The sequence below is a fragment of the Apostichopus japonicus genome, chromosome 21 (assembly GCF_037975245.1).
Source record: "Apostichopus japonicus isolate 1M-3 chromosome 21, ASM3797524v1, whole genome shotgun sequence".
Taxonomy (NCBI): domain Eukaryota; kingdom Metazoa; phylum Echinodermata; class Holothuroidea; order Aspidochirotida; family Stichopodidae; genus Apostichopus; species Apostichopus japonicus.
In genome coordinates, this window is record NC_092581.1 from 11,404,083 (window position 1) to 11,419,763 (window position 15,681).

A 15,681-nucleotide genomic window follows, 5' to 3' on the forward strand; every position below is an offset into this window, starting at 1 on the left:
CTGTGCTAACATTGGATGATTTTGAGCACCTCTTGTAAAGCCAATGTGTTCATAAGCACCATTAGATGACTGGAAAAACCCCCGATATTTTCACTTGTATGTAATCCATTTGTGCTTAACTTTGCACCTAACCACCCCAGATAAAGTTATCATGAACAATGTTCATCTTGTATAGTGTTCTCCATAAATTCTCCCTTCGTATTTGCTATTCTGTGTTCCCCAGTTTTCCATTAAGGACATGCATTAGTCACTGAATCACATATATTATCTGTCTAGTTTTTGTCCATTTTAGGGCACTGTACCACCCCAGAAGTGTTTAATACTGAAACTGGTAAATGGAAAGTGGTGGACACAGCATACATAAGCCTATGAAGAATTGGGGACAGCATAATGAACACATAAATTGGTGTCACTGTTCCTGTGGCTATGTAAAGGTCTCTTGTAATTTCTTTATATTCTTGCAAGGAAAAAGTTAATGAGTAAAATGTTTTGTGCAATATAGAGGCCCAGTTAAAAGAAAGTAGATATGCATTGAGAGTGTTTCAAGTAAATCACTAATTCCAGGTGGGGTTCCTCTTAAAGGTGTACTTTATTGGCTAACTATGCTAGATATTCAAATATGGTCACCTTTGGTCAATATTCTTAAACTTTTTTTTATTACAAACTTTCAGGAAAATTCCTAACTGGGACATTTAGTCATCTTGTGTGTTCCTTAAAAATTTCTGAGAACAGTTTGTATAGTAAAGACCTCCAGGAAAGTACTTTTTGAAAACTTCAAGCAGTTATAGCATGCTAGAATTTGGGGCTCATACTGAAAAATCTTGCCCCCTAACAATTGAATGTTGGCTACGCCACAGTGGGAGGCCACGTTGACTTAGAACTTATGTTGTTGGTAGAAGACCACAGATGGGACTCACTATTGTTTATAGTCTTGCCCGATTTAAAATGTCCCGTGATTAAAATGGCATGCAAATGTGGCCAAGGAACAAATAAATATTAGTAGAGGGCGCTCTTGTTAGCTTACATTTAGAGCTAATTTATGTTCTACTTACATTCAGAGCCATGTATACCTTTTTGTTTACATTAATGTAAGATACATAACCTGTCATATTTCAAAGCTATAAGCCTTAAAGTGTTGAGATTCTTCATCCTATCAGACCAACCTATGAGAGGTTATTGATCCCCCCCCCCCCCCCCACTCCCCTTGGCAGTAGTATACTGCATGATGTTGGTGCGAAGAAGAGTTTTGCCTGACCATTGCCTTTTCCAAACTTAAATGATCGGGCTGTTGTTAGAATTATAGGAGTGCTGTTGTAGGTGCAACTTTCCGAGTTTTCCCTACGAAAACACTTGGGTATGGGGGAGGGGGCAAAGTGGAAATGTTATAAATAAATCAGCCTCCCTAGAGAGTCATGTTTTTTGTGGTAACATTAAACATGGACCCTCACACTTGCAAAGTCATTCACATCCAGTGTGAGGGTATGACAGATAGGTGGGGGGGGGCAGGGGAGACACACCCAAAATGTTCTGCTCAGTATCCCCAGGGGAGTCACACCCAAAATGTTCTGCTCAGTATGTGCTGTAGACATGCTGACGGAGTTAGTGTGAAGGCTAGTTGCATGTGAGATAGTTGTTACAACATCAAATGATGTAGCATCACAGGCAATTGGGTTCATCTAATAATTTTAAATTATTTTATGCTAGAGAGCACCTTGACAAGATTTCAGTCCCTTCCGTAATAATAAAAATGACAAGAATGTGGATTTTTATCCATCTGTCAATAATAGTTAATGAAATAACAACCAAATACCATTATCAATTGAGACTTGAGTTTATTGAAATCACCAAGTACAGTCCTCTTGTTGCAATGTCACCAGATTAAAGTATTGCCTTTATTCACCACAAATATGCTTTGATATCACTTGAATAACAAAACAAATCACTGCTTTTTTCCAGCAACTAGATCGTAAGTAGAAATAAGCAAGCACAAAGCACACATACTAATTTACATATGAAACACAACCAGCTATGGTATTTCCAAGATACATTTGGCATAGCAAGGTACTGTCAACCAGAATGAAAACATTTCATGGTTCCTGCTGCTGCTCATTGATTAACAGGGAACACTCCAAGTATGTAATGATGAAGCAAGATCAATAATTGCCTTACAAAGCCACACCTCCTCATAAATACACACGTTATCAATTGTAACACACATCACCATGTGTAAGCTACTGTACCTATCAATAACACACTCACTTTTGATGGGACTGTGACTTATGGTTGTCTACTGTAGGTTTAACCCTGTGACCTCATTAATATTCATGATATGAGCACCAAAATCAATATTTTTATCAACAAATTATGGACCACCCACCCACCCACCAAATATAGCATTGATCAATCATAGCCCTTGTTGAGTTATCGTGCATAAAAACTTAAGTGTCACACACATACACATATACACACACCCACACCGACCTGATTACAAAGGTTCCTTTGCTTTCAGCAAGGAACCAAAACTACAAAATGCCGTACACAAAATGCACATAAATTTAAGTTAACTGCTGTTTTTGATCCAGGCACCATGCAACATGATATTTCTTGTTAATTAAACAAAAAGGTAATTGCATACTACCTTGACAGCAAGGAAATGTTAATTGACTGAAAAGACTGACTGAAACCACAGAATGCTTAACATACAATGGGTGGGTTCATTTACTGCAATGTTCAGTATTTTACATACACTGTGCTTGATCTCCATTAACCAGGTGCCACTCCATTAAATATGGAATAACAACATTTTGCTCCAGAGTCTCCGTTCATACAATACCATGATGGCAACTTCCATAGACCAGTCATGGAACCAAGCAAAATATTTTGTGTGTCTTTGAGTGCAGCTTAACTTTCCTTTCCAATGTTTTTTTGGTTGTGCTTCTATACTGCTAGTACTATCCTTTTTTATCAGCATGTTAACGATCATTGACATCTGCTGCCAGGGTGTGTTGTCAGTAAACCATCTTTTGAAATTAAGGCCAGAATGTATAGTCATGCTTTTGAATGACATATCAAGTTCTCTTGGATCTCATGCTGATCACCTGTCACAATTTTATTAAAATAGCTCAACACCTTGTCCAAACAAGGATCTCAATCACTGCAGTTTACAAAGTCATTACAAACTGAGGGCTTCCAATTTCATCCACAAAAGTCCACGAAATACGTACAGTATAGCCTAGTGCTGAAGAACATGTGGAGTGAGTACTTGGTAATAATATTATATTTTCAAAATTGCAGACAATACGCTGCACATTGTTATACAGTGTACAAAGGACAAACAATGGGGCATTAGACATATTGTGAATCGCCTTTGGGAAAGCACGACACCCCTCCCCTTGGATCCACCAGTACAAAAAGCTAAGTATTGATCCTAGGCCCTAGGGTACTAATAATTATTAAAATACCAGAGTGAATTGCCGTGCATGACACTGGCAGTAGTTTGCAGGCCTAAGTAAGGCTAACACAGTTACATTCCTAAAATACAGTTACGCCTAGTAGTAGTAGTACTAACTACAGTAGTTAATACTATGCCTACTACTAGTTATAGGTAGGCTATATTGAAATTCGGACTTCTCCATCATTTCCAAAGCGCCCGAATCGACCGCTCGCCATTTCTCTATTTCTATGCTCCTTCACCTTGACTATACACGCTTGAAGTCGGGCTGGAAGTCGCCATTCTTCTGGTATACGCTTTGCACTTTGTTTACATCTATGGGCGCAGACATCTTGATTTGGGGTGCGTGGCAGCGATTGGCTGAAACCCCAAACCTTCTTTAAGATCTATTTTGATTGGTGCTAACATACTGTGACACCGTCACCCTCCCAAGGTTGGAGATAAGAGACACACCCCCAAGTTTAAACAGACTCGATTTGCATACAATGGTTTCCGATGAACTATAGTGCTAACCACAATAGGCAAACGGATACCTGTATCCATAAATTATTTCCATATGATACTGCCATACTTGTTACATGGAGCTATAAACAGATAGCTCCATGCTTGTACCGAATATGTTTTTCAACTCTTCGAGTACTTCTCTGTCACGCATTGCATCATTCAATTAACGGAATCACAAAAGACATGTATGTTAGTGATTATCCAACTGTTATGCGACTCCTACGTGATGCAATTGTTCACGTGAACCGTAGCTTCGCTGTATCACTGAAGATCATGTGCGTGGTTTATTGCGATTGCGAAATACTCTGTTACGTCACAAAACAGCTGATTTCTCACACACACAAAAAAAACCTTCACAGTACTGCTTAGGTCTTCGAGTAAGTATGGTGTTCGACACGGAACTAAACATGCAGCCTGTTAGTCTGTTCTCGTTGTACATGAGCGGGGCTAATGAAGTCAACAACCGTTGATACCCGGAGCATTGAGAATGGACATCTATGAAATCAAACATTTTACCTGAATAATTTCTAACATGGACGGCGCGGAGTTCAATGAAGACACAGACAGTCACCATGCATATTTGCATCGTAAAGTGGAGAAACTTTGAACCTCGACGGAATTCCACAGCAAGACATGACAGTGATCCTTGTTCATTCATTAAAGTCGAACGAATGACTGTGTTATGTTCGTATCAATAATACGGTAGTTGTTGGTATTTGTTTGTATATGGCTATTAATTATCGATACAACGACTATCTTGAACTTTGGAGCCCTACGGTACCTATAGTCTAACAAACCGTTACTAAGTTGCAACAATCATTTCAGTTACACCGTTGCTGGTATAGAAGTGTCATGAGGGACGGAGTAACACATACCCCTCCAGATGGAGGGTTCTATGCCTGGTTAGTATGTGCGGCCTCGTGTTGGACCAATGGTACTGTCTTTGGAGTTATCAATTCATTTGGAGTACTTTTGGTCGCCATGAAGGATCTTAAGGGTGCTGACGTATTTAAAATAGGTAGGTATTTATAAAGCTATAATTTAACACATTTTAAATGACAACGGAGTAATTAAGGTCACTCTTTGTTATTGACTACATATAGCCTAGGATGAGATCATATGACTGTAACCTACATATAAAGGCTTGATACCCCGATCGCTGCATAGGCCTAATATACGTTTAGTCAGGACTGTTTGGTTATCCCCTTAAAGTTCCGTCTTAGCTTGACTATTCAATTGAAGATTTTTATATATTGTTATTTTTGTTGACACAATGAAGGATTTTTTTTTTTAATGTGAATAATTCTAATCAATATGAAATAGGCCTAGCGTCTGAACGACAATAGCTTGCAAACAATCTACAAAAGCTCATTGGTTTTCCCGTTTTTTTTTTTTTGGTCTTTTTTTGGGGGGGGGGGGGTGTACGTGGGATCATTAAATCTACTTAATACAAAAAAGATATGACATTGAATACAATTTGATGAAATTGCAATGTTTCCTTGAATAATGGTTCGGTATCTTTTATTAAAAAAGGAAAGATGTTAACCAAAGGCAATTTGCTGCTCTGAAAGCTAATTATAGCCACCTTTGTTTCAGTACAGTATCTTAATTTCTCTCCGTCATTGAATCTCATTACACAAAAGAGTTCTAACGTGATCATCGACCCGTAGTTCTATTTGTATTACTGGTCAGACGGAAATCTTGACCACAATCCTTTTCATTACAACTATGGCTGTCTGCGATAAATTCTCAGTCTGCAGAAACCACAGCGTCGGTTTTCATTCAAGATCTATGGAAGGGAAACAGCTCTTGTTAGTTAGTTAATTATTATCGGGTATTTTGTTTTGTTTTAGATCATGTGCTTAGTGCAATGATCTTTTCAAAGGATTCGTGATACAGTATATAGACACCGTTGCCATGACCACATGGTCACGAGCCGTCAGTGACGCGCGCAGACAAGGTGAATTGGTTTAGTCGGGGTATTTGTTTTACACACAGCAGGGAAGAATGCAAGTCCACTGCTATTGGTGTATTGAAGGTGTATTACGGGTGTACCTTTTCAATCTCACATTGTACCAAAATGCAGGAGTAATTATAAGCACAACTTAATTTACGTTAAGAGCTAATTATGGACCAAATTTTTATAGCATAAATATGCTTCAGAATACACTATTGAACAATTTCAATGTCGAATTTCAATTCTGTTGTCACCCGGCCGGGAAACGGTTGTAACGACCCAAGGGACACAGCCGCAATACTCCCTCCCTTATGAAATCCTTCATTCGCCTCTGGCGCTACCATAAGAGTTCAGCCCCTATACCTAAATCAAACGGGGGTTGTGTCTCCCCCACCTTTGGTAACCACGTGCAGGCCACTGCGAGGGCAGCGGGGGGGGGGGGTGGACAGTATTGCGGCTTACAGTGAGTTGCGTACAGTAAACTCGGGCTGGCTTTATATATACGTAGACAGACTCAATATCGTATGGTGTCTTGTCTTCGAATAGAGTGACTGTCGCCGCATTACCATCAATGTTATGTTGATGTAAAGGCTGTACATTTTATTCTAAACATGTGTGCGCAGTTCTTTGGCTCAGATTGCCTAACATCGTGCACGCATGGCACAAATTGAAACCGACAAGTTTGTCGCCCGTCTAAATCTCCCCATGCTTGCTCCCGTGCACGACTACATTTGAATGTCGAATTACTTCCTTTACCAACTGAAGGCTGACGGTGGTAAAACTTTCAAATATTTAACTTGATCGAAGTTTTAGATGGAAGGCAAATCTTATAGCAACTATAAGGACAACATTGAGTTGGACAAAATATAATAATGATAATAAATTATAATGATATTAAATTATAAGAAAGTACAGTAAAAGCCAAAGCAAGAGTGCTCGTATGCATTCATAGCTTGTAGAGGGAAGTAAGGAGGGGGGGGGGGTTGGAGAGGGGAGGGGAGGTGTTGCGCAAGATTGGATCCAGGGCGGATGGATGTGTACAATAGTGCAACCGTGGGTTTAGATTTAGATATATATATATATATATATATATATATATATATAAACCTTAAGTCTATATATGACTAAGTAGGTGTTATTTCACGTATACTTTTTGTTCATGGGGAGATGTCCCACTGACTCCCGACATGAAAATCGACTTAAACGGCCCAAGGGTCATTCATCCTTGATTGACCCCTTGGAGCCATACGCCACGATGGAAAATTATATCATGGATAAATAGCAACGAACCGGTATGGTTACCTAAATGCTTTCAGTCCTAATAACATTTCTTCCTCGAAAGGTTTAGCAAGTCTCTAGGTCTGCCCAATCCCCCACCCCCCCCCCCACCCCCGCCCCCATCTTCACTTATAGTTCCCACTCCTCTCTTTGACGACGTCAATATTTATACACCGCTGAGATTATGTGAGACAATGAGTATTGTACTTTGCGAACTCCATGGAAGCAAAACATATGTGGCTAGTCAATCATTACAATTGCTCACCTATTTCTGATACCACTTGCCAAAACAGTCGCCCTTATCACTTTGCGGTACGCCAATCTTTGAAGATCATTTTGACATTTACGCCATTTAGTAATTGTCTGTATATAGTACCAGCCTTGAAAATCATATTCTCTGCTAACATTGACAATATCCTGTTCCTGTATATGTATAAGCATTTTGTTGCATGTCGTCTCGTGTACACAGTCAATGTTTCATGATAAATCCCTACGCAGTTGCACTTTGCCATGCACTTACACATGCAGTCTCCCATGCATTAACACAACTTGGTTTTTACAACGTCTTATTATACGATACGATACGTTGCTCGCACCCTAAAAAAAAACTTCAAATTAGATCGTCCCACCCATTAAGGTATTTATAAAGCAGGGGGTGTAGCCATATGGGCGGCCAATACCGCAATACAAAATATATATATTAAACTAAATTCATTAAATTACACCATAAATAAATTGAACACGAGATAAATATCAATTTTCTCCATCGAAAATAAATTTACTCCATCAAAATAATTTACTCCATCCAAAATAAATATAGCCACAGGTTTTGTTAGGTCGACTCACATGTAGGGAAGGGGCCTGGCAGGCCCCTCCCCCGCTAAAGCTTAGTGTAAACGTCAAATGATGTGGTCTGAGGCATATATGTAGGCCATAAATTAGGTGTGTAATTATAGGTCTTGAATGTTTGTGTTTGGTTGCAAAGGGGATGTACATCATGAACAGCGCAATTGGTCTATTTCATTTCCCGACTGAATGTAAAATGTAAACAAATCCCGCTACTGATCCATTTTCTCTCGACTGACGATGGAAGGGGGGGGGGGGTGAGGCATGGTCACATAGAAATTCTATGCTCAGTGCATTAATTCATAAATAATAGCAAAACTTTTAATCGGATTTGAGGTACTGAATTCGAATGCATTGATTGACATCAAAATTGTATCAGCAGATGCTAACTTCGATATCGTTTCGTTACTTACGTTTGGTGGCGAAATTGACTTTGTAAGTTGATCTTGCTCAAGTTTTACGAAAATCCCACAACAGTGGAGCTGGTGATTACTGCTTGACTTTTCTAGCGTCATTTGAAATAACGTACGGTAATTCAAAGTCGAAAGTTTTGTAATTTTGAAATGTGTGTTTTAAATGAATTGCATAAATGAAGATTTTATAATGGAGAATGTGTGGCCCTCGGTTCGTTAAAGCTGACTTTAAGCTGACTCCCAGATTCCCATGCAGGGGGTGTGTGGGTCTTCCTCAGAAAAAAAAGTAGACTTTTTAGACGCCCATTGGTGGCATATTTAGACTCTTAATTAGCCATTTTTGCGTAAATTTAACTAACGATGGATGAATGGGGGTGTCCCACTGCACAACGCCCCCCCCCCCCACACAATCATTGTGCAAGCTACTGGCTTTACTGTTGACCTCTGACCTCTACACGTATAAATATGAACTGTATGTACTATTCTAGATCTCGCAACTCGTGAAGAAGCCTCATTGGCTTATCAAAGCCGCAAACTGACCGAAGTCAGTCTCTTACATTCATATTTAACGTCAATGATTATGAATTGTCATTTGTCAACATCTCTGTAACTGGACGGCATGCAGATTGGAATGCACCGGCGTTAACCACCGAGCTAACACTCCTTCATTGATCAAGCCTGCACATTGCGTCTCAATCATAGGTTAACTTCAAAAGTTATGGCGTTTTCCCAAACAATAATCAAAGATATAACGTGAATGTTATAGTTTGCCACAAATCCCAAGATCCCATAGAGAGTGAATTGCATCCGCCGACGAAGAATCATCCGCGTATTTCCTATGTTTCTTTTTCACCTCTGTTATTTTTGTTTTTGATTTATGGTTTGGGTTAACCATAAACTGTCACCAAATATTAAATTTATCTAAAGAGGAGAATATCCATTGTTAGCCATAATGCCTTGCAAGAAATGCCTAATGCTGCAATCACGGGGACATTGTTCCTTACCATTGTTTTATTGTTTATTAGATTACGGCATAATTTATGTCACATTTTGAATAACACTTGGTTACTAGATCAGGCCTATATGGTAACGTTAAGCTGCCGTCAAATTGTTAAGAATTTTTTTTTTGGTCTTTTTCAATTTCAGTATGTTTTTAAATTTTACTGCAATTCATTATTTTGCTGCAAATTGTGAATATGATGACAGTCCGAAAATCATGTTGAAGCAAAATGTTGATTCTAAGAGATTTACCCATGCAACGGTCAATTTATCATTTTGTTGCAAGATGGAATGTTGAGTTGCTGAAATCGATGACATTGGACGTATAATCAATTTGTCATTTTGCCAGCAAATGTTGAATTCCTCACTTATTACATTGTCTTTTTAACTCTTTTTGTTGCTAAATTGAACAGTTATCACCTTTAGTTGAAAATATTACTACTAAATTAACAAGCCGATCTTAACGTTTCCATGCACCTTTGGATTTAAAAAAAAAAAAAATCTGCTACCTTTGCCCTGAGTCAAAATGTCATAACAACTTCCCTTTCAATTCTCAATGTCTGTGGATTGTTTCGTATTTACAAATTAACAGAAACAACTTATATGAAACGTTTTAGTTGCTTTTCTAATTTTAAAAGGATTTTTCTTGTTATTGTAAGTTTATTTACTATATTTAGGATAAGTAAATTTGGTGTACTGAGTTTTTCTGTATATGGGCACTATTGGAATATTGCAGTAATGGATATATGGAATATTACCAAACTTGGCCACTGGTCACTAAGATCACTGTTAATGTTTAAACTAAACTTGGATCCAATAAATGAGTAATCTTCTTAAACTTTTTAAGTAAAACTTTCGAACACTATAGTCCTTGAAAAATTTGTTATATCTCCTTTGGTTTGCATAGCACGTGACAACAAAGAGAGTAATGTCATTTCTTCATAAGCTCACGTTTCTCATGTCACCCCCCCTTCCACTCCTCTTATCCCTCCTTCGTCCCTTGTAAGGTACCCATTGACCCCCCCCCTCCTCACCCCGTACACACAACTGTTCTTCACAATATCTCATACTTAATCCTATAAAATCATTCAGGAAGTTAATCAACTTCATATGGATACGTCAATGTTCCCTTGCTTAATTTGTGCTAAGTTCCCCCCCCCCTACCCCTTGTCCCGTCACATCCTCCTCTCCCCACCCTCGTACAAAATAAATATAGAATACATTGACTGTTGCGTGGTAAATACAGTATTTGCGAAGATGGGTATATGTCTAGAGAATCCCCAATTAAAAACTTGATGTTCGTTTTACACAACAATGGCGAATATATACAGTAATACAATTACAACTGAATATGTTTATACTCTTCAGCTATGCGAATATATATTCGGTGCATAGGTCATATAAGCTATAACAAAATGGTATCTATATGGCATCAGAGCGTAAATAAAAAATATTGACCAATTTAATCTCTTACTGCCGTCACTCGGTATCAGCACAGAGGCTGCAGATTGGAGTTTGCACTGAGGATTATAGATAACTTCAATTAAAATCCCATTATCACATGCCTAAACTGTACACGCCCCCACAAAAGCGTGTATGTCAATGGGGTATTGTACATCATCGCCGCTTTTTGCTGTTCTTCAACGTCGATGAGAAACGTTATATAGATTGGGAAAACGCCTCAGAATATTGAAATGAAACTTTCACCAGAATGTTTAGTCTATAGATTCATATGCCTCTTTCATCAGAAAACTAAAATAAATTTCCCCCTGGACTATCTTTTCAAATGTTACTCTTACAGAATCATCATTACCTAGTCATGCCACAGAGCATACCGGTAAACAACCATGTGCAACCGCTTCCAAGTTTTTCATTTACGATCGTTTCATGTAGTTTGTCTACTTTCACCAGAAACACACCGAGAAACACAGTAACTTTACTGTGTACATCTTTAAATACTTTCGTACCACTGTAAAGCCTCTGTTTCTTTTCCCACCCAGTTGAGACAATTTATTTCTATACACTGTAGTGCCGTGTCCCGCTTCAGAGCACTCTTATTGTCAACACGAGTAGTATGAATATCATGTTTCTATCATATCAAGGTTAGGAACTGTTTGTACTGTCAACACCGGTGCTTTGAAGCATGATCAGGGATGTGCCCACGCTGGACGGCACTGGGCGGCCCCGCCCAGCACTAAAAATTACCGCCCAGCACTGTCTTAAAATTCGTGAATCCCGCCCAGCACTGTTTTCATCTAAAATCCCGACATTCCTAACAATATATGCAACATAAATTGGGCCTAGCCTATGCCAAAATCATACAGACTAATCAGGGTTCGCAGGTTTCTTCCGGGGGTGGAAAAAACCGCGGAATAAACCGCGGTTTTTTCCACTCGGAAGAAATAGGTTTCTTCCAGTTTCTTCCGGACAAAATGGAAGAAACTCATTTTTTGGGGAAAAACTGTTGATAAAGTTTCATAACAACATGCAATGATTTCTAACTATGTAGTAAATGGACTGGAAGCACTATAGTGTCATCTAGGTAGTCTATATCTAGGTTTGGAGCACATGACCTGCTTCCAGCATATACTGTATACAATGTAGTACTAGGCTACTAGCATCGGACAATTCAGGGAACAACTATGGGCAAGCAATATTTTGCAGACCAGAATGGTCCTGATTATAGCCCGTTCTTAGTTAAAAACTAGTTTCTGAGTGGAGCGGCAAGTGTTCCCTGGAAACTAGTGTAGGCCATATTTTGTAGAGATTGAACTCAAGACATGAGGGTTACAGATTCGACTGGAAGTTGTAGTGTGAAACGAGGGCTGGCTCGTGGCCAGCTGTGTTTAAAGGGTGTGAAGACTCGCGCAAAAAAAGAAACGTCTAATGCCGGTAATCTGACCGAGTTTTTGGCCGCACACGGTTTGGGGCGAGTCTTCAATGCCTTTAATTGTGGATGTTTGTTCTTTTTGCTGTTGGGATGACAAGTCCTGTTAACTACAAGCTCTAATTTAGGGAGTTGCAGAAATTAAACTGTTGCCTAAATCTAACAGATATTGTTCGGCTATCTTCTTGGTGTTCATTGTATTAAATCCTCAGTGCATGGGCCAATCCAGGTTAATCATTCAAACAGTATGGCCAGTTATGCAATTCTGGTTGATGGGGGTATCGCGAGATGATAAGTAGTCCTTCAATATTGTTATTTATAAGCAAACATCTTTTGGTGTAGAAAAAACAACCCAAAATTATAATAAAAACAAAAATATCATATTTTGATGGTTTCAATGGTATGCATTTCAGTCAGATGGTGGTGAACTATTTGTCTCTTTATCATGTATGTGGGCTGTGCTGCATATATGCCAATTTTCACAGTTTCTTCCAGTTTCTTCCGGTTTCTTCCAGTTTCTTCCGGAAGAAACTGGAAGAAACCTGGAAGAAACAGGTTTCTTCCAGTTTCTTCCACGTCCCCGGAAGAAATAGGTTTCTTCCGGAAGAAACCGAACCCTGAGACTAATAATACATCAGTAACGCATGCGAGAAACATAACTTACGGCTCTCAATCGGTCCAATCTCTTTGAAACAAACTAATAACTTTTACCAGGTACGTACAATTTCACTAAAAAAAAAATGTGAGTTGTTAGCAAAACTATAGTACTTGTGCATGTATGTGCTAAAAAAGCTACACAAGTACCAGCATTTGAGCACCTTCAAATAACGAAAAATTTCTCCCTTAGACCCTCCCCCAGGACGGCGATCAGTATACCCGGCACTCAGGAAATCCTGGGCACATCCCTGATGATATTGGAGTACAGTTTAGAGAGGTATTAGAATTAGGAAAATTTTCCCAACTGGCTGTTCTTTTCCCGATGTGTGATAAACATTAAATCATGGTTTGAGGGGGCGGGGGGGGGGGAGGGTGGTACAAAATTAAATTTCGTATATTATATTCCATCAGAAACAATATATACTGCACTTTATTAAATATCCAGATGAATCAAGCTTTATGGAGGTCATCAGTATGGCTCCCAACTTTCTAAAAAGTTTCAAAAGTTCTAAAATACCCACTTCACAACCCCCTGGAGGTCCTGATTCTCCATGCAAATCATTTACATACATTGAGGAGTGTTTCGGTTAGACAGGTGTACATGTCTCAGTGAAGGCAAATGTTTTTGACGGTGACAGTAAACAAATAATATTTAAATCTGACATTACGTGACCATTATTTGACCTTCTAGCATTTTGGGGGGTAATACCGATGAACTGCAAATCTGCCACACAGTTTCTGCCTCAGTTTATTTTCTCTATTTATCCTGAAAGGAGGTATAAGAGACATAAACGTAACCAAAAGACAGACATCATAAACAATAAGGTAATATTGCAGATTGCAGTCACAAGAGAGATACATGACAAACAGGACTGCAGAAAATCATACAAAATTACAAAGAGCCAAGGGCGTAGGAACCGGGGGGCTGGGGGGCGCCAACCCCCCCCAGTAAAAAATGTGGAGGGGCGGAAGTATCATTCCGCCCCCCCGCTTCGCAAGTCAGAAAACCCCTTTTTCATTTCCAAATGAGAAAAAAAATCTCATTTGGAGCACCAAATTGCATCTAAGGTCTGGTGAAAATACAAAATTAAGTTTACAAAATGGAGTGGGTGTTGAAGTGTGCTATATTGCACCAAATTGCATCTGAGGCTACCTGGAAATGCAAAAAATTCCAAAGGAGAGGGGGACACCCCTCCCCTTAGACCCCTCCCCCAGGCCGGCCATCAGTCTTCAGCCCCCCCCCACTCAAAAGTACCTTCCTACGCCACTGCAAAGAGCAGTACTGACATGATGGCAGCAGCACTACTGTAAGTGGTGGCAATTGTGACTGATCTAAATTAACGGGAAGGTTTCCATTATCTTATAGCACAAAGCTGAGCCCAATTGGCAAATAACGACTTTAGACTTCGATTGAACAAAGGTCATGCATCTTAATCGAGCTGGGTCCGGTTCTAAAATACATTGTTTATACGGTCAAGATTGCTTTCTTTCTTAAAGCCTGGGCATTCTAAGAATATAATGAAATTCATCACCTGAATGTGTTACTATTACATTAATAACATATCCGATCATGAAATACAATATCCTGTTATCTTCCTGAAACAATCGGAATGTTAGTATTTCCGCAACTATACACACAAATCACCCCAAATGTCAGAAGGAAATCATAACATATTTTATACTCTCGAGGGATGTTTCCATGTAATCGACAAAGTTGTGACCCTTGGACAGAAGCTGTTGGCATTTATACCCATGGTTAAATCTGCACCATATCACATAAAACAAAAAAATTCTAAAAACTAATTATATGTCTTTAGGTCAAACCTACATATTTATGTAATGTATGGCAAAGATTTTGTTAAAAATTTTATATCATACATTTGTGATTGCATCTGGCAACAGCCAATTGATCTGAAATTGTTTTTTTTTCCCTGTTTTTGTTTATAACATTTATATCAGTTATCTACAATAGAAACATATTTATAACTAATAAACTTGCATTTTGATGATTTCAAAATAAAGGAACATCAACTTTTAAGCAAATATTCCAAAAGTATCTTATTTATAGGATAAATCAATCAGGAAAGAAAAACTTCTTCTTTTGGAGTAACATCTGTCGTCATGAAATCAATAAGATCACCTATACTGTGATCCATCCAACTCTCCTCCTTATCTGAGGGATATTGTCGAGCTAAAGTCTCCCCTCCCCCTCCTCCCCTCCCACGAGCAATGGAAGATGTATTTAACTGTTTGAAAGACATCATCTCTTAATTTAGATGAAGGGAGTCACACAGGGGTTCCCTAACTGGGGTGAATGAATCCCCAGGGGGTGCGTGAGTCCATTCCAGGGGGTTCGTGAGGCGTTTCTGAAAGTCAAAACTAGAGTACTCTTTGTTGAACTAAAATCTGATATATCATATAATTTAGTAATGTACAAAAGTCGTACCTATCGACAAACTCTTTTTGTTTTTCTTCTTTACAATATTACACTATATGAACTTGATCTTTTACGATGCACTGTTAATGAATCAGATTGTGTCTCGAAAAGTTGGGGGTTCGTGGACAACTCTGACATCAACAGGGGGTTCGTGGGGGGGGGGGATAAAGTTAGGGAAACCATATATAGAGCGGAAGAGATAGAGAGAAGGGGGCGGGTTGGGGTGGGGAGGCGCGGTGGTATTGTCCAATG

At 39.0% G+C, this 15,681-nt stretch overlaps 1 protein-coding gene across 1 annotated transcript in view; it reads left to right on the forward strand.

Annotated features, from left to right (window-relative positions):
- Nucleotides 1–3,984: 3,984 nt before the first annotated feature.
- LOC139962771 (monocarboxylate transporter 10-like) overlaps nt 3,985–15,681 on the forward strand; it is a 33,238-nt gene continuing 21,541 nt past the window's right edge. Inside the window, exon 1 of the mRNA XM_071963085.1 lies at nt 3,985–4,973. Coding sequence (XP_071819186.1) covers nt 4,808–4,973 — 166 coding nt within the window. The 5' untranslated portion in view covers nt 3,985–4,807. The remainder of the gene's footprint in view (nt 4,974–15,681) is intronic.